The sequence below is a fragment of the Rana temporaria genome, chromosome 1 (assembly GCF_905171775.1).
Source record: "Rana temporaria chromosome 1, aRanTem1.1, whole genome shotgun sequence".
In the NCBI taxonomy this organism is placed as follows: domain Eukaryota; kingdom Metazoa; phylum Chordata; class Amphibia; order Anura; family Ranidae; genus Rana; species Rana temporaria.
The window spans coordinates 331,174,403-331,198,556 of NC_053489.1; the positions used below are offsets into that span (position 1 = coordinate 331,174,403).

Here is a 24,154-nt window from a genome sequence, read left to right on the forward strand (position 1 = left end):
CTTACGCCCCTTCCTGTTCAAGCCAATTTTCAACTTTCTGTGCTGTCATTGTTTAAATGACAATTGCACGGTCATGTACCCAAACAGAATTTTTATCATTTTGTTTCCACAAATAGAGCTTTCTTTTGGTGGTATTTGATCACCTCTGGGGTATTTATTTTTTGATATACAAATAAAAAAGACCGAAAATTTTGAAAAAAAAAATTCTGTTATAACATTTTGTAAATAAGTATGTTTTCTCCTTCAGTGATGGGCACTGATAAGGCGGCACTGACGGGCACTGATAAGGCAGCACCGATGAGGCAGCGCCAATAAGGGTGGCACTGACGGGCACTGACGATGGGCACTGATATGCGGCACTGATGGGCACTGGTATGCGGCACTGTTTGGTGACACTGATATGCAGCACTGATGGGCATTGATAGGCGGCACTGATGGGCACTCATGCGTGGCACTGGTGGGCATTGATTGGCACTGATAGGCGATACTGATGGGCACTGAAAGGCTGCAATGGTGGGTACTTATGGGTGGCATTGATGGGCACTAATAGGCGGCACTGCTGGACACTGATGGGCATCGATATATGGCACAGATGGGCACTCATGGGCACTGACATGCGGCACTGATATGCAGCACTGATTGGTATCCCTGGTGGCACTGGCAGGTATTTTGAATGGGCACTGGTTGGCAGCTGCCTGGGCATTGATTGGCAGCTGCCTTGGCACAGATTGGCATTCCCTGGTGATCTAGGGGGCATACCTGGTGGTCCAGTGTGAATGCCCATCCCTGGTGGTCCTGGGCGGCATGCTGGTGGTCCTGTGCAGTGATCCGAGGGGGGGCTGTGCTGATAAACTATCAGCGCATACCCCCCTGTCAGGAGAGCAGCCGATCGGCTCTCCTCTACTCGCATCTGTCAGATGCGAGTGAGGAAAAGCCGATCAGCGTCTTTTTCTGTTTACATTGTGATCAGCCGTGGTTGCACATGGCTGATCATGTGGTAAAGAGCCTCCGCCGGAGGTTCTTTACCGAGATCAGTGTAGCGGTGTGTCAGACTGACACATCGCATCACCGATCGCCGTGATGCGTGATCGTGATGCGCGATCGCCGTGATGCGCGTCAATAGACGTCCAGTCAGGATAACAAAACCACTTCCCGGACGTCAATTCACTATTGACCGGGCGAGAAGTGGTTAAGGTATATATATATATATATATATATATATATATATATATATATATATATATATATATATATATATATACAGGTATATATATTCATCTTATTCCTTGCTCCAGCAGATTTCTTTCAATGCAGCCATCAGCTCTGGCCACACTCCAGCCTGCTCAGCATACAATACAGGGTTAAAACGTCCCTGTACTGTATGAGATTATGGCAAAGCTCCATCCATGGACTGAAGTGCTGTCCATAGCATGGACCAGGGCAAGTCATAGAGCCTCTTCAACTCTCCCCATGACATAACAAGAATTTAACCCTTGCAGTGAAGGGGTGGGGGGGCACCACAAGAGTGGTTATTTTAATTGTTCTCGAGTTGGGGGTTTAACTCTTGCAGTGTGGGTGCAGCCCCATTGCAAGGGATGATTTTTAGGTTTCCAGAAGTTCAGCTTTAAATTGTATCTATTTTCAAAATGTAAAATGATATATTCATTGCCACAATATGTTTCAATTATTTCTAGCCTATGCAGATTAACCACTTCAGCTCCAGAATGTTTACCCCCTCCATGACCAGCCCTTTTTTTGCGATACACACTGCATTATTTTACCTGACAATTGTGCAGTTGTGTGACACTGTTCCCAAAAGCAAAATATTGTCCTTTTTTTCCCACAAATAGAGCTTTTTTTAAATTATATTTTATCACCTCTTTTTTGCGCTATAAACAAAAAAAAAAATATTGCGGTGGACAAATCGGACACATAACTGACACTTTTTGGGGACCAGTGACAATAATACAGTTATCAGTGCTAAAAAATATGCACTGTCACTGTACTAATTCTATGCATTAACATAAAAAAAAAAAAAAACTTCTGTGTGCAGCTCACCACCTCAGCCCCCTAATACTTACCTAAGCCTGTCTTTATTCAGCTATGTTACAGGAGTGGCTAAGCTGCCCAGGACTCCCCTGCTCATTGGCTGAGACAGCAGCGTGGCGCGATTGACTACAGCTGTTGTCAATCAAAATCATTCAGCCAATCAGGAGAGAGAGGGGGCGGGACAGGGTTGTGGCTCTTGTCTAAATAGACACAGAGAGCTGTAACTCGACTCTGGTGCCCCCATAGCAAGCTGCTTTCTGTGGGGGCACTCAACAGAATGGAGGGGCCAGTAGCACCAAAGAGGGACCCCAGAAGAGGAAGATCTATGCAAAACCACTGCACAGAACATGTTAGTTATTAAAAAAAAAAAAAAAGACACTTTGCAATCACTTTAAAACAAACAGCAGAGGAGAAGCCTGCAATGAATCCAGGACGTTGTGGAAAAGAGACGGCTATCAAAAATAACTCTCAACATGAAAGGAGAAGTAAGCTTATATTGGGTTTTCAGAATCGAATGTAACTACTGTATTGCTTTTACAGTGCCGACATTATAAAATGACAGTGCATCTTTGATCAAAGATATCCTTTTACAATAACGAAATTCAGTGCTCTAACATCTAATTAGTATAAACGCTACTATAAAATAAGAATAAAAAATAAGTAAAAAAGTATTCATTTGCATTTAGTTGCATGTCTATTTGCAGTCTGCAGATCCCTCCGTAGTCTGTAGTTAATCCAGATTTGAATAAAATATTGTGTGATCAGGGCGCTTAGGCATTTGGTGATGTCAGATGAGTCAGGTTTGGTAATCGGCCAGATGTTATTGAACTTGTTCCTCCTCGCACACATGTTATAACATCACAAGCCGATGTAAGGACAGTAGCAGTTTACTTTTCGTACACACCGCATATTAAAGGCGACATTCATTTGTTTGAAAACTGCTCTCATTACTGCAGCAGGATGAGAGGCGGAGTGGTGACAGCAGCAGCAGCATTGTGGGGCGGGTAGTTCACAGAGCCATCTATCACCTGCCATTTCTACCTTGCACAGACTACACATCCCATAGATCTGTTCTTCGATGCTGCTGCTATTTCTCTCCTTCAGTGGTATTTTAGCGCAGCCAAGCGACCATTTAAGACTAGCAGTAAAATCTTCAGACATGTGCAACGCCTATATGGATAATCTATTGCATTGCACTCGCTTTTAAGAAATAAAGAATAGTCTTATCAACCTAGAAAAGAAAAAAAAAATACATTTTTTTTTCCAGATCACCCTAAAACTCCTGGGATTTACCTTGGCTGTATATATTGAGATGTGAGTGCTGGATGTGGATCTCGAAGCTGGAGAGGAGAAGTTTGCTGATGAAGGTCTGAGGAGCTGCAATGTGATGATCTGTGGAGTGAGAGGAGAGCCCTTGAAGTGGCCGATCTTTCTTGCCCCGGCCAGGGTGATTTATTTGTTAGAAGCCACACGGGCGTCCAGTGAGAGAGACGCTCAGAAGAAGTTTTGTAGAGGAGAGAATGAGGTTATTGCTGGGATTGTGTGCGCTCTGCTGGTGATCATCACACGTCTACAGAGGAAGCTTCCTTCTCTCTCCCAGGACTTCGCTGCTGACTGTACAGCCACAGCTGCTACTTCTCCCCCTCCTTTGACTCTCCTGCCAGGGATGTGCAGGCTGAGTTGGTGGTGCCTGGTGCTAAGCAGGGTCTGCCTGCTCATTCCTTGTGCCCTGGTCCTAGCCAGGGTCCCTGGTTCTTCTTCTCACCCTCAGCCCTGTCAGATCCTCAAGAGGATTGGACACACTGTACGGATCGGGGCTGTCCAGCTCCAGCCCTGGAGGACAAGGGGCATCACCAGTCAATACAGCAGAACTTGGCCTGAAAATGACACCGGGCTGCAGAAGACGGGCACAGTTCGTGATCAAGATGCAGATGAGGCAGAGGGGACGGAACGCTCCACCAGGTTAAGGGAAGGAGAGAAACATGAACTGATTGGCCCGACTTTGGAAAGAAAGTCGAGCCCCGGTCCAAGGAGTATTATTGGCTACAGAGGAGGAGATGAATTGTTGTTTCCCAGGGAAGCGCTGCTTTTGGCAGTGGATAACCTTAATCGGATGCCAGGGCTACTGCCATACAATCTGTCACTGGAAGTGGTGATGGCCATAGAAGCTGGGCTAGGGGACCTGCCCATCTTCCCCTTCTCCTCATCCAGTTCTTCTTGGAGTAGTGATCCAGTGTCCTTCCTGCAGAGTGTGTGTCATACTGTAGTGGTCCAAGGAGTCAGTGCTATCATTGCCTTTCCCCAAAATAAAGGGGAGATGCTGGAGTTGGAGTTTGTATCATCCGCTTTACAAATACCTGTTGTTAGCATTGTGAGAAGTGAGTTTACCCGAAAATCAGAGGTAAGCAAAGGCATTGGTTGATTTAAATGTTTATATGAGCTTTCTAAAAACTTTAACCATGGTAATATATTTAGGTGTGGTATATGTGCCCCAATATTAATGCTCTCAGCACCATACTGGCTTCCACACAGGGATTCCACCTGTATGTGTCATATACGCTCCCAGATCAGTGTTTTCAGCACCATGGACAGCACACTAAGTTCTGTATAGGGCTGACACCTGTATATGTCATATACGCTCCCAGATCAGTGCTTTCAGCACCATGGACAGCGCACTAAGTTCTGTATAAGGCTGACACCTGTATATGTCATATGTGCTCCCAGATCAGTGCTTTCAGCACCATGGACAGCACACTAAGTTATGTATAGGGCTGTCACCTGTATGGGTCATATGCACTCCCAGATCAGTGCTTTCAGCACCATGGACAGCACACTAAGTTCTGTATAGGGCTGTCACCTGTATGGGTCATATGCACTCCTAGATCAGTGCTTTCAGCACCATGGACAGCACACTAAGTTCTGTATAGGGCTGTCACCTGTATGGGTCATATGCACTCCCAGATCAGTGCTTTCAGCACCATGGACAGCACACTAAGTTATGTATAGGGCTGTCACCTGTATGGGTCATATGCACTCCCAGATCAGTGCTTTCAGCACCATGGACAGCACACTAAGTTCTGTATAGGGCTGTCACCTGTATGGGTCATATGCACTCCTAGATCAGTGCTTTCAGCACCATGGACAGCACACTAAGTTCTGTATAGGGCTGACACCTGTATATGTCATATGTGCTCCCAGATCAGTGCTTTCAGCACCATGGACAGCACACTAAGTTCTGTATAGGGCTGACACCTGTATATGTTATATGTGCTCCCAGATCAGTGCTTTCAGCACCATGGACAGCACACTAAGTTCTGTATAGGGCTGACACCTGTATATGTCATATGTGCTCCCAGATCAGTGCTTTCAGCACCATGGACAGCACACTAAGTTCTGTATAGGGCTGACACCTGTATATGTTATATGTGCTCCCAGATCAGTGCTTTCAGCACCATGGACAGCACACTAAGTTATGTATAGGGCTATCACCTGTATGGGTCATATGCACTCCTAGATCAGTGCTTTCAGCACCATGGACAGCACACTAAGTTCTGTATAGGGCTGTCACCTGTATGGGTCATATGCACTCCTAGATCAGTGCTTTCAGCACCATGGACAGCACACTAAGTTCTGTATATGGCTGACACCTGTATATGTCATATGTGCTCCCAGATCAGTGTTTTCAGCACCATGGACAGCACACTAAGTTCTGTATAGGGCTGACACCTGTATATGTTATATGTGCTCCCAGATCAGTGCTTTCAGCACCATGGACAGCACACTAAGTTCTGTATAGGGCTGACACCTGTATATGTTATATGTGCTCCCAGATCAGTGCTTTCAGCACCATGGACAGCACACTAAGTTCTGTATAGGGCTGTCACCTGTATATGTCATATGTGCTACCAGATCAGTGCTTTCAGCACCATGGACAGCGCACTAAGTTCTGTATAGGGCTGTCACCTGTATATGTCATATGCACTCCCAGATCAGTGCTTTCAGCACCATGGACAGCACACTAAGTTCTGTATAGGGCTGTCATCTGTATGGGCCATCTGTGTTCCCAGATCAGTGCTTTCAGCACTATGGACAGCGCACTAGCTTCTGTATAGGGATTTCACCTTTATGTGTAATATATGCCCCCAGTTCAGTGCTTTCAGCACCATGGACAGCACACTAGCTTCTGTATAGGGATTTCACCTGTATGTGTAATATACGCCCCCAGGTCAGTGCTTTCAGCACCATGGACAGCGCACTAGCTTCTGTATAGCGATTTCACCTTTATGTGTAATATACGCCCCCAATTTGTGCTTTCAACACCATGGACAGCGCATTGGCTTCTACCTGGGGTGGTACCTGCCGCCAATTGAACCCTTTCTGCTAGGTGAACACCATCTCTCTGCTGAATTTATGTCTTGTCTACCCCCTCTGAGTCTTTGCTAGGCTGTTGTTCTTTATTCTGCAACTTTTATAAAAAAGAAAAAAAAATGAAAATTTAAAAGCCAAATACATAGTTGTTAATGTAATCATAAAATACTTTTTTGTCAGTTTTCTGTATCTGAAATGTCTTTTGAAAATCACTTTAAGGGCTTATTCATACTTGCAGGCAGGGGAGGCAGTTGAGTAACAGATGTACCGCCCCCTTTAACATCACCCTGACTGCCCGCCTTACTATACCACGCCTGGTGAACAAATTGTACAAAAATGCTGCTGCAAAAATTGTGCTCCCTGTCATGTTCAGCAGGCAGTATACCGCTGTCAAATGTGACCCCTTCATGTGCATGGAGTTGTGTCACAACCGCTCTGCAAATGTGTGCAGTGCTCACAGTTGTGGAACAGCAGTGCATACTTTTTAAAGCTAAAACAGGCAATGAGGTGACATATCATTCAGCAAACCTCTGAAAATGGATGCACTATGGATCGCTTTTCATGGAGTGGCAAGGGCTGCCTCAAACATTTTCAGCACAAATAACAATTTTTCCATGTGTGTACAGTTAGCAGGCCTGGAAATTGTATGTATTGCTTCCAAAAAATACATACTGACCTTTAAGTTGACCATACATCTATACATCCTGATGTGCAATCTTCTTTAGGGGCATACAAGTTACAATCTGACTGTGCAATCTGTGTACAATAAACATTCGATTTGCCAAAACAATGTAATATGAGGACCTTGCTAAATTATCTAATCAGTCTGCATCAGGCAATCAGACAGGCCCTGTTGTTGGTAGATCTAACATAATTTGTGGTGAGCTTAACATTTACCATTCCAGGGGCTTGCCTGATTTAAGACTAAATGCCTCAATTGTAGAGGTTTGTCCTCATATTACATTGTTTGGTAAATCTAATAAAATAGTATGATCAATGTATGGCTTTAAACTCACACACACATCACAATCTGACTGTGCATTCTATTTTAGTTCTACCAACTGTATACTGCAAGGGCCTGCCGTATTGATCAAAAAGCTTAGGTAGATCCTCCTGTTATATAGTTATGGTACAGAAATTGTACAGTCAGATTGTAATGTGTGTGGTGATCCTTAAAGTAAATCTCTCGCTATGGGAATATGGAAGCTAAGATTGCTGACTGTTTTCAGAACATGTCATTGCTTGGCTGTATTGCTTTAGTACTGTCTGAGTCTCTGACCCTAAAAGAGCATGCATCTCAGGAAGTTTGAGGAAAAGCTAAAAGTTATCTAAATACTTGTCCTGGGGGGAGAGACTCATGGTAAAAGATTAACTATAACTTGCTGGTAAAATTTATACCATTTCATCAATAACTATACTGTCATGAATAAATATCATAAATATTATTATGGTATGGCAATAAAGCCATAATGTTGAAAGTGTCATGTGATTAAAAAGCCCACCTCCCATTAACATTTCCACAAATTTTCTTGGCAAGCAGCCTGAACAAAAATCTGTGCATCAAAAAAAGAAAAAGGTGTATATATACTGTATATATATATATATATATATATATATATATATATATATATATATATATATATATATATATATATATATATATATATATATATATATATATATATATATATATATATATATATATTCTGCAGATCCCCTATTCCCAAAAATATATATTTCCACCCTTACATAAATACTGGCTGGGTAAATCATCTATTATCGTATATCCTATATTTGTCTTTTTATATTTTCTTTTTTTGTGGGGGGGGGGGGGTGGCAGGAGGGAGCGCAGAAGAGGAATTGAGACTCCACTCTCCTTAGGACAGTGGTCATCAACCCTGTCCTCAGGGCCCACTAACAGGCCAGATTTTATGTATTACCTTGGGGAGATGCAGACTATAATACTGTAATCACTGAGCATCAAATGATATCACCTGTTATCTTGCAAACCTGGTCTGTTAGTGGGCCCTGAGGACAGGGTTGATGGCCACTGCCCTAGGAGTAGTGGCTCCAAGCTGTAGGGAGAGAGGTAAGGGTAAAGAGATCTCAACACTGCAACCCCTAAAATAAAGAGAGCATATCTACCAATAACTAAACAATTATAATATCTTCCTATAATATTGGTAAATTAACCCATGATTTTCCTTTCCCCTGTTTAGAAGTGCTTAAATTGAGGAGCTGAACCCCAGTGTAAGTAGTCCAGTTGCCTCTAATCCTTAAGGCTATGCCACATCTTTCTGTCTCCACACAGAAACACACAGACACACACAGACACACACATGCACAAATAATAAAAGTGAGCTAGTTTTACAAATTGAAATTTTCCTTTTCGTGAGCTATTAATTAAACAAAGCTTTTTTTGTGCAATCAGCCTGCTTAGTGATATTTTGTAGAAGAAAGTTTACAAATAGACTCTGATAAATCCTTGTTCCAAGCACTTGTCCAGAAGGGTTTTATACGATGCTGGAGGAATTGATTTCATCTGGCTGGTGATGGCTAATTAAGTTTTATCTACAGCGTGTGCTTTCAGTCTCCTCAACAAACCAGATGCACAATGCTTAAGGAGAGTGGCTAGAAAACAGGTGCCAGTAGCATAAAGCAGGGAATGTATTGTGCTTCCTATCATTTCTGTGTAATGTTCTATCATAAAAGTCGCAAATGTAAACAACCCTCTGTCTTTATAGTTCATCATCTCTCTTGTTATGGTACAGTACCATCCTACTCTAATTAATGAGTGTAACAGTTAATTGCTCTTGCCATCTAGTAGGATTTCTAGAATCATTATCTTAAGTCACATAAGGTGTTTTTGTTATTGAAATATATATATATATATATATATATATATATATATATATATATATATATATATATATATATATATATATATATATATATATATATATATATATATATATATATATGGAAATTGAAATATTTATTTCCATTTTAAAAAGATTTATATTTATTTACCAAATCAACCCTTTATTAAACTGTTTAGAGCCAAATTGATCTTAAGACCAGATGTCTTTTACACATTATTACACAGATTATTAGATGTCTCCCATCACTAATTACCACTCTCACTAGATAACTCCTTACTCATTGTCTAGCTTTCCAGGCATTCCCATACATACATCAGCTACTATTAAAAAATATTGGTTTTGAATCACTTACAGGACCATGTATGTACTAAATATGACATTTGAAGACAGTCATTATCTGTTCAGATATCTAATGGAAAGGTCTGCAGAAATATGATGCATTTGTATAAAAGGCACATTGGTGTAAGTATGCAGTTCATTTATAAATACTGTTATTGTCCCCTGCACAATGGATTTCTAAATCCATTGCTAATAGCCTTTCTGCATCTAAGATGGAGTGTGTGCTGACTCAGTCTGCCTGTTTTGACCAGTTTAAAGGGTAAATGTGGGCTAAATTAGGGCAATCAAGTATATACATAATCCTAACAAGTTCTAAATAAGCTTTGATAAGTGCCCCTCACTGACTTCTGTAACTACAGGCACTGTAAATAAATTAATCCTCAAAAGTCACAGAAGAAACACTGAAGTCCTTATCTTTCAGCAGCTCAGTTAAATCTGCCCCTCCCCTCCCAGAGTACTTGCTCTGTTCATTAGAGTTGATGTAAGGGTGGAAGAAGTGTGAACTAAGCTGTGTAAGATTGGAAGTTGTGAACTAAGACCTGAACAATCTCAGTGCTTCTGGTGTGAACCTTAAAACAGGATTCTAGACATATTGCATATTAAAGACACATATTAATGTAGCAAATTATGTAATAATTACCTAAGTGACTTTTTAAATGCAAGTGTAAGTATTTGAATTTAACTTGATATTATCCTTTTGCATTCACTGTACAGCAGAGAGGGACAATTAAAAGATCCAATTAGTTGTGGTGCTGTGTAAAAAAAAGAATTCTGATAGGAGGAGAGATCAGAATGACAGGGATATCAGCTCATCAATGTGGTGGTTCTCCCCAAACTGTCAGTCACAGAGTGGGGAATACCTGAAATTGAAACTGCAGCAGAAAAAGATCAGGTCCTCTCCACTGCCAGAAAGAACTGCACTGTGCAGCAGAGTTACAGTATGTAGATCTCAGAACAGCAATCATAGACACACAAAAATCCTTTTAGCAGGCAAAGAAGCTTTCATATATCTATTACATAAGCTGTTTCTGCTTTGGGGATAAATTACTCCACAGTACCTGCAACTACAGAGCTCAGTGAGCTCATTTTAAGTCTCTTGTTATGAATATGCAAGTATGGGACTGCCATAGCCTAGCTACACTTTAAAGCAGTGTACTGCTTAACAGGAGTGTTAAAATAATAAATAATAGAACTGATTCTGTGGTATGACCAGGGCCGGCCCTACCATGGGACCCGATGGTACCATTGTACCAGGCAGCACTTTCAGGGGGGCAGCAAATTTCCTGCCCGCACGCCATCTCATTCCGCCAGCTCCACTCTCCACTCCACTGTGGGGCTAATTGCCGCCCGACCGCTCCTCCCGTTCCGCTCTCCGCTCCACTGTGGGGTTAATTTCATGAATAGAGCCATAACAGGTCCTTTTTATACTCCTATATACATGTATAGAGCGATGATAGGTCCACTTTAGTTATCATGATATAAAATAATGGATGTGGGGGCATTTTGGTGAACGTAATTTTTTTTGGGGGGGGGGGGCAGCATTTCATTCTTGGTACCAGGCAGCACAATGTCTTGGGCCGGCACTGTGTATGACGGTATCAATTTCCACAAGTGTCCACAAGTCTAAGTAGCAACTGAAGTGCTCTGTCCTTGTATTTTTTAACTGAATACAAAACACCACAGGAAAACTGCTGCAGTGAGGCGTAGCAACCAAATAATAATTAGAAATGAGCAAACCGAGCAAAGTTTGGTTTGCTTAACATTGGATGAACAAATTAAAATGTCTGCAAACTTTGAAAACATGTGAAGTGGCACAAAAACGTGACTTTAATAATTTCTGCTCTTCAATATTTCTAGATTGGCTTTGTTCTGTATGGAAACAATGCTCAACATCTATACCAGACCCTTATTCAGGATAAGGGTCTGGTATGGCTTTTGAGGCTGACCTCATGGCAAAAAACAAAAAAGTTCTGACCCCCCCCCCCTCCAAATCCATACCACACCATCTCCTTGGTGAGCTTTTGGTATGGATTTTGAGAGGGAAGCTCACAAAAAAAAATGCAGTGATCTACGAAAATCCATAACATACCATGCTACATGCCACATGTTAGTATGCATTTAAAGGGTCCCCTTGCAAAAAGAAAACAAGAAAAAAAATCGAAGGGTCTAGTATGGAAATTTAGGACTCTTTCACACAAAAGCAGATTCTGCCTGCAGATCCGCCTGCTCACCTGCTCAGCGGGGGATGTGTCTTCTGATCCCCGCTGAGCAGGCGGATAACATGTCCACTCCACTTATGCAGAGTGGACACGGACACAGCCCGCTTTCCTTTATGGGGGGGTCAGGTTTAAACAAACCATCTGACTTATGGGGGGGGGTCAGATGTAAACAGACCATCCGACCACCCATTTACATCCGACTGTCATCCAATTCACCTGACTAATGGGGAACGGATCCCCCATCCATCAGTTTTTAGTAGATAGGATCGGATCTGATGTTGGAAAATGTAAACAGACACACGTTTGTTTACATCCACTGTTCCTCAGAGGGCAATAGGTGGTCTGATCAGGTCCACCTAAAATGCTGACAGGCGGAACCAATCTGTCTGCCCATTTGAAAAAGCAGGACCTCAGTAAATTTGTTATTGTTTGTATTTTACATGGAGTCCCCCTGATATCACAACCTTATTTAGTGCACGAGTTTGGTATGTATTTTAAGGTAGGCTCCACACTTTTTCTTGTTTCATGTAAACCAGGCATGTTTACTGTGTTAAGGGTCTGGTATGGATTTTGAAGGGAATTTGGCTTAGTCTCATGTGTTAAGGGTCTAGTATGGATTTTAATGGTAAACTCTATGTGAAAAAAAATAACAGCATAGGGTCCCTGCCAAAAGTAATATAAGACACCTATCCAAGCATGCAGCCTGATTGGCCAGGAATGGGCAGAAAGCATGTGTCCCCCCAAACCATGCCAGACCACATGCCCCAACATGGAAACATTGGGAAGGGCTCCAATAGCAGGACTACTTGTTCTCATGTCTATAGAGACTCATCCTCAAATCTATGGCCCAGAATCTGGAAGCGTTATTTAAAATGTAGTCTTCACTAGATATATGACCACCCCCCTTTCTGGTGAAAACAGTTACCCACACCGTAACAAAATAAAAGTGCTTTATTAATAAAAAAAAAGAAAAAGAAAAATATCCCCTAATATAAATCCAGCATCCATCACATCATTCAATAATATAGATCTATCATCAATCACAATGAGAGATGCACAATGAACTTTTAATGCAAATACGACAACCCATGCATGACAATCCTGCTTTTAGACTTTTATCACAAATGGCTGCTGACTGGCTAGTTTCTGAATGTCAACAAGTAGTGATGTTGATGGAAGCTGACCAAAATTTGGTCTAGCTGGTCAAAGCCATCACTTAGGATTACCCGCAGGCTTGTTTAGTATGTGAAACGTGCTTGCAAGGGCCATTCATTTAGTGGCAGTAGTGATGTAACCAGTGAATTAATCACTTCCAGCTGCAGCAGACTGAGATTTGGACAGGTGAGCAGGCTAAATCTGCCCATTGTTTTTATCTGTTTTGCATATCTCAGACAGCTAGAGATTCGGTTGAATGTTCTGTTGCCTATAATTTGAAGCTCATCCTTATTAAAAGGTGTTACTCTAACCTTTTAAAAACTGAAATCTGATTTTTCTGTTATTTTTAATAAAAAAACGTCCTAATAGCCTCTGCTGATGCTAGATTTGATAGACAGGTCTTTTTAGTTAGAAACATTTCTATTTTGTTAAATGTGTGGCCTGTTAGATATGCATTACATTTATTTTATTTTTTTATTTTTTTTAAATGATCTGTGCAAATGAATGTGTACTTGTGTGGACTAGGCAAAGTAACAAGCTTGCTTCACAAATCTTACCCACATTCCACAGACACCATGGACCACTGCATTCGTCCCCAAAGAAATTCCTGTGAACACTCCTCCTTTTCCTCCTGTACGCACATGATAACTGGCCACTGGGGCACTGAGCACTTGACAGTGAGAAGCAGAGGACAGTGTAATATTTTCCTCCATATCTGGAAGTTCCAGGTTTATAAAAAGCTCTGGTAGCAAATTGGAACAATGAGGACCCATAGGAATATATATATATATATATATATATATATATATATATATATATATATATATATATATATATATATTAGCGTCTTGCTGCTATTCAGAGAATGTTGCCTAATCCAGGAAAAGTGCAAGTTCACTTTAACCACTTAATTACTGCTGTGCATTTTTCACTGCAGGAAATCAGCCAGTGCACCCGGTTCATGTCTGATGGTAATGGCTGTGGTCTGAATTGGAAAACTTGCCCCTTCCTCTCACAACGGAGAAAGGAGAAACAAATAAATGAATGAATAATGATTTAGTTACAGATATCATGAAACATTAGATTTGTGGAGAGGGGTTTTGATTATGGATTTTTTTTAACCCTTTACCTCCTCCTCCCCTGTACATCTGACGTCTCAATGTGTTTTCTGTATCCTTAAAGGGTCACTAAAGGAATTTTTTTTTTTAGCTAAATAGCTTCCTTTACCTTGCTGCAGTCCTGGTTTCATGTGCTCATGGTTCGTTTTTGCTTTGATGTTGCTGTAAATCCTCTCTGTTCTGGACATTTCCTGGTTGCCTGTTTCCTGATAACCACAGTACTGGGAGATTTCTCACGGTGGTCACTAATCAAGGAGCTGTGTGTAAAACGAAACTGGATTGGTGCTGAGGAGTTTTAGACAAAGTATCACTGCTCTCTATTGGCTGACTGCCCTCTAGTGGCTCTCTGTACATCAGAGAACCAGCAAACAACAGCAAAAACGAAACTACACTGCAGGCACATTATATGATTGTTTTTTTATCTATTTTTAATCATTTTTAAAAGGAATCAGTTAACTATTATGTCTCTGTGCCCTGTAAACAGTCATTTCAGCTAAAAAAAATGTTTCCTTTAGTGACCCTTTAAGGAGTTGTAAGGGCAGAAGTTTTTTTAGCTTAATGCATTCTATGCATTAAGATAAAGAACCTTCTGTGTGTAGCAGCGCCTCCAGCACTCCTTAATACTTACCTGAGCCCCCTCTCTCTCCAGCAATGTCCACGAGTGTCAGGGACTCTCCTTCTGATTGGCTGAGACATAGCAGTGGTGCCATTGGCTTCCACGGCTGTCAATCAAAGTCAGTCAGCCAATCAGGAGAGATAGGGGGCCCGGTGTTAGCTCTGTGTCTGAATGGACACAGGAAGCTGTGACATTGCTTGGGCTGCTCTGTGCAAAACCACTTCACAGGGCAGGTAAGTATAACATGTTTGTTTTTTTGTTTTTTAAACTTGACTTTAAAATAACTTTAACTCTTCACCTCCTTTCTACTTTACATTTACCCCCACCCCAAATCTATTCTCCCACTTTATCCTGTACAAACACCCCTTTACATCTTCCTCCCTCTGTGTGTGACCTATATGCTCTGTATCTAGTGCACCATTACCACGCTCCATGATTAACCTCCTCAATACCAGCATGTTTTAAAAAATTGTAGCAGAATATTAGATCACCCTGTGGCATCTACTTTCCAAAAATGGGTCTTTGGGAGTCTTGAATTCTGCCCTGTCAATTTTATTTGATGCTTGATGACAGGAAATAAGGGAAAAAAATGTATTCTACATTTTTGGTTATTTTCTCTTTATATAGAACAACATAAAAAAAAATAGTGGTTATAAAATACAACCACAAGAGCTCTATATGGCTTAAGAAAATTACATTTATTTGGGTACGGTGTTGCATGACCAAGTCAGTCAAACTATCACAGTACTGATAACTAAATATGGCATTAAAATTAAAGGGTATTGCACGAAAATGGTTAAAGTGTATGTAAAGAGATTTCTTTTAGTTTTGGATAGAGCATGGGAGGGTTATACAGTATACTGTTTTTCTGCTGTCTGTAAACCCACTAGGTAAATGCATCCCTTTATTTCACCTGGGGGCCATTGTTTGTGTTCTGTAAAGTTCTAGCCAAACTTAATAGGTTATACATGCTTATTGTAATGCAAGGCTAAAGCCCTGTAAACACGATCAGATATCTGATGAAATCTAATTCGATGGATTTTTTCATCAGATATCCGATTAAGCTGTCTTTCATCAGTCTTGCCTACACACCATCCGGCCGCGTCCAAACGCGGTGACGTAAAACATTACAACGTGCTGAAAAAAATGAAGTTCAATGCTTCCGAGCATGCGTCGACTTGATTCTGAGCATGCGTGGAATTTTGACCAATGTACTTCCCCATAGACGATCGTTTTTTTCAATCGTTTTTTTTATCCATAGGAAAAATCTAAAACAGGTTCTATTTTTTTCCACACACGATCGGTTCGTCCGATGAAAACGGTCCATCAGTCTGTTTTCATCGGACAAACCGATCGTGTGTACAGGGCTTTAGTGTACAAAATGTTTAAGATATGATAAGTGCAACACAGCAAATGTTTATTTGATGAACTTATGACACTATTACCGTCTTACTTCTTACTTTTTTATCCTGGCGTTAGGCTTTAGCCTTTTAATTACACGTTATCACATTTTCATTATATAATTACCTTAACACATTTTACAAATGTAAAAGACAAAGTACCAAGTGGAATGTCCTTTGTCATAACTTGGAAAGACTGAAAAAAATCCTGATATTAGAATACAAATTATTGTGATATCTATTTAAATTCCTTATTTATTTCCAGAATCAGTGTTGGTAAAAATGTACTTTTGCCGTTTAAGTAAAATGCTCCATCTAATTATTTTTTAAACTCTTAAGCCCCATACACACTATCAGTTTTCCTGCTGGTTTTCTCTTCAGGTTTACCAAAACCATGTAGTACAAGGACCTGCCTGATTGCATTCAAATTGAAACGCTTAAGGTTTGACCTCATATTAGATGGTTTTGGTAAACCTGAAGAGAAAACCATCAGGAAAACTGATAGGCCCCGTACACACGACAGAGTTTCTCGGCAGAATTCGGCGAGAAACTCGGTCAGAGCCGGATTCTGCCGAGAAACTCTGTCGTGTGTACACTTTCGGCCCGATGGAGCCGCCGAGGAACTCGTCGAGAAAATAGAGAACATGTTCTCTATTTTCTCGTTGTTCTATGGGAGCTCTCGGCCCGCCGAGCTCCTCGGCGGCTTCAGGGCTGAACTGGCCGAGGAACTCGATGTGTTTGGCACGTCGAGTTCCTCGGCCGTGTGTACGAGGCCATAGTGTGTATGGGGCTTTACATGGGGTAATGTGTTTAGTTGGTGTCCATTTTTTTTAAGACTCAACATTTTTTACTGGTTTCAAAAGCAAAAATAAAAGCAAAATATTCCAAGGAAATTAAACACTGAATATATCATTTGCGAGGAATGCAGCACAGCTTCTGTTGCTCTTAATCTAAGTGCACATCTATTATTTATGTTCTTCAAAAATCAAGAAAGTTTCACCCTTAAGACATGTATTTATAGATGGCTTCTCCTTGGTTTTTCATGCCATATTGTAGCGAAAAAAGAATATAGACACCATCAGGGTTGTATTTTTCTTGGGTAGCATGTTGTCTTCTAATGTTATAAGTGTAAAGCCCCATACACACCAGGGCCCAGATCCACAAAGAACTTACGGGGGCGTATCTATTGATACAGTGCGTAAGTTCTACGATGCGCCGGCGTATCTTTGTTTTGTATTCACAAAACAAGATACGCCTGAATGTGGGCTAGATCCGACTGACGTACGTCTTAGTATGCCGTCGGATCTTATTTACGCTGGCCGCTAGGTGGCGCTTCCGTTGATTTCCGCGTAGAGTATGCAAATTAGCTAGATACGCCGATTCTCAGAACGTACGTCCGCCGATACGGCAATTTTTTTTACGTCGTTTCGTAAAAGACTTTTTTCGGCGTAACGTTACCCCTGCCTCATGAGGCGTATGCAACGTTAAGTATGGATGTCGGGAGAGCGTCGAATTTTCCGTCGTTTACGTTGTTTGCGTAAAACGTTTGCGAATAGGGCTTTGCGTAAGTTACGTTCACGTCGTCTCTGCATTGAGCGGGCGTAATTTAATTTGAAAATTCGACGTGATACTGAGCATGCGCGCGCATGTGCCGTTCGAAAAAAGCGTAATTTACGTGGGGTCATGCTTAGTTTACATAAAACATGCCCCCTGTTCCTCATTTGATTTAGGCGCGCTTACGCCGGCATATTTACGCTACGCTGCCGTAACTTTAGACGCAAGTGCTTTGTGAATACAGCACTTGCCTCTCAAAGTTGCGGCGGCGTAGCGTAACTACGATACGCTACGCCCGCCTTTATGTACACCTTTCTACGTGGATCTGGCCCTATCAGTTTTCCTGCAGGGTTTTCTCTTCGAGTTTACCAAAACCATCTAATATGAGGTCAAACCTTAAGAGTTTCAATTTGTATGCAATCAGGCAGGCCCTTGCACTACATGGAATTGGTAAATCTGAAGAGAAAAACCTGCAGGAAAACTGATAGTGTGTATGGGGCTTTTCATCTACTATATACAGTATCTCACAAGAGTATACCCCTCACATTTGTTTAAATATTTTATTCTAACTTTTCATGTGACAACACTGAAGAAATAAAAACTCAACACACAGCCATTAATGTCTAAACCGCTGTCAACAAAAGTGAGTACACCCCTAAGTGAAATTTTCCAAATTGGGCCCAAAGTGTCAACATTTTGTGTAGCCATCATTATTTTCCAGCACTGCCTTAACCCTCTTGGGCATGGGGTTCACCAGATATTCACAGATTGCCACTGGGGTCCTCTTCCACTCCTCCATGACCACATTGCAGAGCTGGTGGATGTTAGAGACCTTGCGCTCCTCCACGTTCCATTTGAGGATGCCCCACAGATGCTCAATAGTGTTTTGATCAGAAAACATGCTTTTCCAGTCCATCAGCTTAAGCCCCAGCTTTTTTACCAAGGCACTGGTTGTCTTGGAGGTGTGTTTGGGGTCGTTATCATGTTGGAATACTGCCCTGTGGTCTTCTGAAGGGAGGGGATCATGCTCTGCTTCAGTATATCACAGTACATGTTGGCATTCATGGTTCCCTCAATGAACTGTAGCTCCCCAGTGCTGGCAGCACTCATGTAGCCCAAGACCATGACACTCCCACCACCATGCATGACTGTAGGCAAGACACACTTGTCTTTGTACTCCTCACCTAGTTGCTGCCACACATGCTTGACACCATCTGAACTAAATACGTTTATCTTGGTCTCATCAGACCACAGCAAACTGTTTGCGGGCTTTCTTGTGAATCATCTTTAGAAGAGGCTTCCTTCTGGGATGACAGCCATGTAGACCAATTTAATGCAGTGTAGGGTGTATGGTCTCAGCACTGACAGGTTGACTCCCCACCCCTTCAATCTCTGTAGCAATGCTGGAAACATTATTATGTCTATTTCCCAAATACGACCTCTGGATATGACTCTGAGCATGTGCACACAACTTCTTTGGTTGATCATGGTGAGGCCTGTTCTGAGTTGAACCTGCTGTATGGTCTAGCCCACTAGTTCAGTTTCAGGCTCTTATAGCTTAGGCCATCTTTATGTAAAGCAACAATTCTGTTTTTCAGAACCTTTAGAGAGTTCTTTGCCATAAGGTGCCATGTTGAACTTCCAGTGACCAGTATGATAGAGTGAGAGCGATAACACCAAATCTAACACTGCTCCCAATTCACACCTGAGACCTTATAATACGTATGAGTCACATGACACTGGGTAGGGAAACTAGCTAATTGGACCCAATTTTGACATTTTCACTTAGAGGTTTAGACATTAATAGCTGTGTGTTGAGTTATTTTGAGGTGACAGCAAATTTACACTGTTATACAAGCTGTAAACTTACTATTTTACATTGTAGCAATGTATCATTGCTTCAGTGTTGTCACATAAAAAGATATAATAAAACATTTACAAAAATGGGAGGGGTGTACTCATTTTGCTGTTTCAAGTTTTCTTTTATTTTTATGGGCAGGGGCGGTAAAGGAGAGGTGTATACATCGGTTCTCCACCACCTCAAAGATGATGCTTGCAGGACTTTTTATAATGTCCCGCAAGCGCCCTGCTCCAGTGTTAAAGCACTTGGGCTCTCACACTGGGGCTGCAGGGGAGGCTTTTTTCAGGTACTTTACAGGTGCTATTTTTAGCCCTTTAGTGTCTGAAAAGTGACTCCAGCGTGAAAGGGGTCTTAGCGCTTAGTCATAGCTATGTTGAAGCTGGTGAAGCTGGTTTGTTGACATGTTTTTATGGACTTTCTGAAATAAAGGTGATTTTACTGAACGCACAGCCAACCAGAATTATTTTTTGCTTATTGGAATCTGTGATGGACAGGGCCAGCACCTGGTCTGTGTGTTAGTGGAGATGGAAATAGGAGACTGACCTAGAGCAGTGTTCACACACATCAGTGCTTTACTTTTATCTGATTGATTGATTGATTTTTATATGTATAGTGATTGCACATATAGGTGGTAGCAGCTCCACTTACCTCTCTATGGTGTGATATATGTTCTGTCTTTTGTGATATTTAATAGCGTGGAGATTTTTTATTTTTATATTAAAGTGAACATGTTGAACCTTTCACTGACAAAGCGCAGGTTCAGTTTAAGTGAAAAAATATCACAGACCTAATCCCTTGAGATGTAAAAAACAGTTGGATTCTAATAAGTACTGTATCCTATATTTAATGCTGTTATGAGAGCCCTGAACAACATAGATATAGAGGTGTTTGCCTAATTTAATGGACATATTTAAAATATACTTTTTTAGATATAAGGCAGTGCAAAAGACCGTCAGTGTGAAAAATGCAGTACTTTTAAAGCAGCTAATCAAATACCACATTACTGCAGTCAGTGGAAGATTGTTACTGCCCTTTATACATTGATGTTTTGTTTACTGAAACTAAGCTCAACAAAGCTAATAGGCTTTATGCTGCATATTCCTCATTGCATATAACAGTTCAATGCATTTTAACTATGGCTTTTATGTTTCAAAGTACAAGGTCTTCTGAACTTCAATGCACAAAGCTTACACTAACACATACACATGAATGAAGATCATTCTTGTCATTTCCACTGCATGGTTCCTTTGCAGCAGCCCCTGACAGCTGTACTGGACCTACACTTCTGAATACAAATGAAATCCTAGACAAAATATAATTTACGCAGATCTCCGGGTAAGCAGCTTAATAAACTGTCAAAATACATATTTGTTTAACCACTAATTTATTTTGTATTTCTGTTTGGCGTATCTTGTGATTCACACTCCTCTACCACTCTGCATAGCTTGGAAGATCCCTCTGTGTTTTCCTGCCTCACCTGTACCAGGATCAATTACCTGCCAACTGAATAGGATTTGACATTCAGTGTCCAATGAGCAGGCTGAAGATGACATAGTAATCTGCACTGCTGAACCAGGAACTATGTACATTATGTCACCTGCCTAGCTGTGTAGTGTGAGAGAAAATAAGATCAGCTTCACACAATTTCAATATTGCAAATCATTTGACAAATAGAGAAAAAAAAACAACAAGCATTTTAAAATGCATTTAAATATTCACCTGGTTTTCTACTGTTACATGCAGTGTTGCCAACCGTCAGTATTTTGTTACTGGCAGCCAGTAAAAAACAGGCAATTTTCTCCTGCCAGTAAATTTCAGTAAAAGATTGCCAGTAAAAATAAGGCTGCGACACTCGGCTTGGCCTGGAGCCAGCTGAGACCATCCAAGTGCATGCTGAAGTGTGATCAGGCAGCTCTGGCAGAGGTGGTGCCTAAGCATGTCATGCAATGTCATGGTGCAATGGAGCCAAGCAGAGCAGCCAGAGCCTTGTGTGTGGGCCTGCGGTATGGGAGCTAGGCAGGCTGGGACCGGGACTGTCAGTGCTGTTTAGATTGGAGTGGACTGGAGGGACCACTGGGCTTGGAGAGAGACTGTCACTGTGACTCAGGAGGGGACGTGTTGTGTCAGTGAGGTCTCATCACATGTGCTGCTGCACACTGCTGTCAGTGTCACTGTGAGAGTACATTTTATATGTATGTGCCACCCATTCTAATTTCTTGCCCTCCTGAGTCTTGCAATTATGCTAATTGCATATTGTATCTTTTGTAGCCTCAACACTAATTTGCACGTATTTTTTTTTAATTTTGTAACTTTTGGAAATGCCAGTAAAGACTTGGCTGTGCCAGTAAATTTTGGGTGTTGTGTCAGTAAATTTCAATCTGGTAGGTTGGCAACACTGGTTACATGCCAAAGTTAAAGTAGAACTAAAGGCAAAATCTTTTTTTCATTTGGGATAGAGTAAAGGGAACTTATAACCCCTGACATTTTTTTTCCATCTGTGTCCCATTATGGATGTTTCCCTTCACTTCTGTTTCCATAGCCAAAAGAGGAAGTGAAAATAAAGCACTACAAACTACTTATAGTTGTCACCAGGGTTAATGGAACTAGTGTCCTCATTGGAAAATGTATCCTTTATTTTATTTATTTGTATTTTAAATAGGGAGAATCTACCTAACATGGGCACAGACAGCAATAAAAACCTGACAGGCAATCTAATCTCTCTCCACTCAATCCAAAATTTAAAGAAATGGTACCTCGCACTATATGATCTTTACTGTCTCTGAAAAAGGAAACTGTAAATCATCTTTGGAATTATATGTGTATTTTTGTCTCTGGAACCCTCATATGCATAATTATCACTGCAGTTCCTTGTTCAGCTTCAACAGACTAATTTGCATGTTTCTTATATTACATATTGTTCTACAAAAGACACTGTGTGACACATTTCTGTAAGCAAGACATTCCATGCCCACAGCTCTTGATAGGTAGCAGTAACTAAACTGAAGTTGGTAAGACTTAGGCAAGCAAAAATCATACTTTTTGGCTACTAACCCAGCACTGGAGCAACTGTTATGTGCTGCAGGGTGTAGAAATGGTAATACAAACTCATGTCGGGGGTATCAAAGCAACACACTGTGGCTGATTTACTATAAACAATACGCTGCACCGGATCATGGCTTATTTGGTGCGCCAGATAAATCATTAATTGAGCGTATGAACCGGCGCATCAGCGGGCGCAATGCTATAATAAATATGTAAAGCCGCCAAACTCCCTTTAGAAGTCTATGGGAGAACTCAAAAGTGTTAATTTTAAAGGTTAATATGCAAGTTTTTTGCATAAAAAGTGTTTGGGGACCCGAGTCCTGCCCCAGGGGACATGTATCAATGCCAATTTTTCTATTTTAAACAACCATTTTTTCGGGAGCAGTGAATTTAATAATGCTTAAAGGAACACTAAAGGTTCGTTTTTTTATTCGCTAAATTGATTCATCTATGCTAGAGCATTTAGAAGTTCCTTACCTCTTCTTTCATTTTGCCCTGCAAAGTATTATATTTCAGCTTTGAAAGTGCCATTTCATGTGCCTCCTCTTATTCATTTCCACCAGTTTCCCAGATGTTTTTCAAGGTGGAAAGCATGACGTCCACAATGTGCTCGCCCTCTCTCTGCCTACAGCTCTGCGTCTAGACATTCTGTGTCTTTCACAGGCAAGGAGCACAGCACATTCTTGGGTGTCTCTAGGACGCTGTAGCTCCGCCTCCCTCCCATTCACTGTATTTGGAGAGGGGAGGGAAGGGGTGTATACTGGGGGAGGTAGGGGCGGAGTGTGGCTAATAGTACACGAGAACGTTTGCTCATTCTCATCCGCCCTTGGAAAACAAAAAACGCTTATGCGCATGCACGAGTCGCTAAGCCTAATGGGAACTGTAGTTCCCATTATGCAGTGACGTTTACACTATGCATGCGCACCGCCAAACCAGGAAGTGAGGGGAAATTAAGACACAGGACTGACGGAGGCGTACAATGAAGGTGCTTTTTAAAAAGGTATAGCGATATTTAAAAAAAAAATTATGACGTTTTTCATTCAGAAATGCCTGAAGAGTATATTTTAAAAGGAAACATTTTTTTACTTTACAACCCTTTTAAAGTGAAGCAATAAAAGTGAAATATTCCCTTTAATTTCGTATTGTGGGGGGGGGGGGGGTATAAAGTATGCCTGTAAATTAGCGCATGTTTCCTGTGGTTAGAACTGTCCCTGCACAAAATGACATTCTGAAGGAAAAAAAGTCATTTAAAAATCACTCGCGGCTATAATGAATTGTCGGCTCCCGGCAATTCAGAGAAAATTAATTCATAAAAAATAAAGCGTGGGGGTCCCCCAAATTCAATTACCAGGCCCTTCAGGTCTGGTATGGATATTAAGGGGAACCCTGCCATCAGAAAAAAAAATTTACGTGGGGTTCCCCCCAAATATCCATACCAGGCCCTTTAGGTCTGGTATGAATTTTAAGGGGAACTCTACGCCAAATGTAATAGAAAAATGGTGTGGTGTTCCCCCAAAAATCCACACCAGACCCCTTATCCCAGCACGCAAC

General features: G+C 41.3%; 1 protein-coding gene across 1 annotated transcript in view; it reads left to right on the forward strand.

The window, feature by feature from the left end:
* Positions 1-3,089: 3,089 nt before the first annotated feature.
* GRIN3A (glutamate ionotropic receptor NMDA type subunit 3A) overlaps positions 3,090-24,154 on the forward strand; it is a 463,270-nt gene continuing 442,205 nt past the window's right edge. Inside the window, exon 1 of the mRNA XM_040361003.1 lies at positions 3,090-4,450. Within this exon, the coding sequence (XP_040216937.1) occupies positions 3,437-4,450 (1,014 nt within the window). The 5' untranslated portion in view covers positions 3,090-3,436. The remainder of the gene's footprint in view (positions 4,451-24,154) is intronic.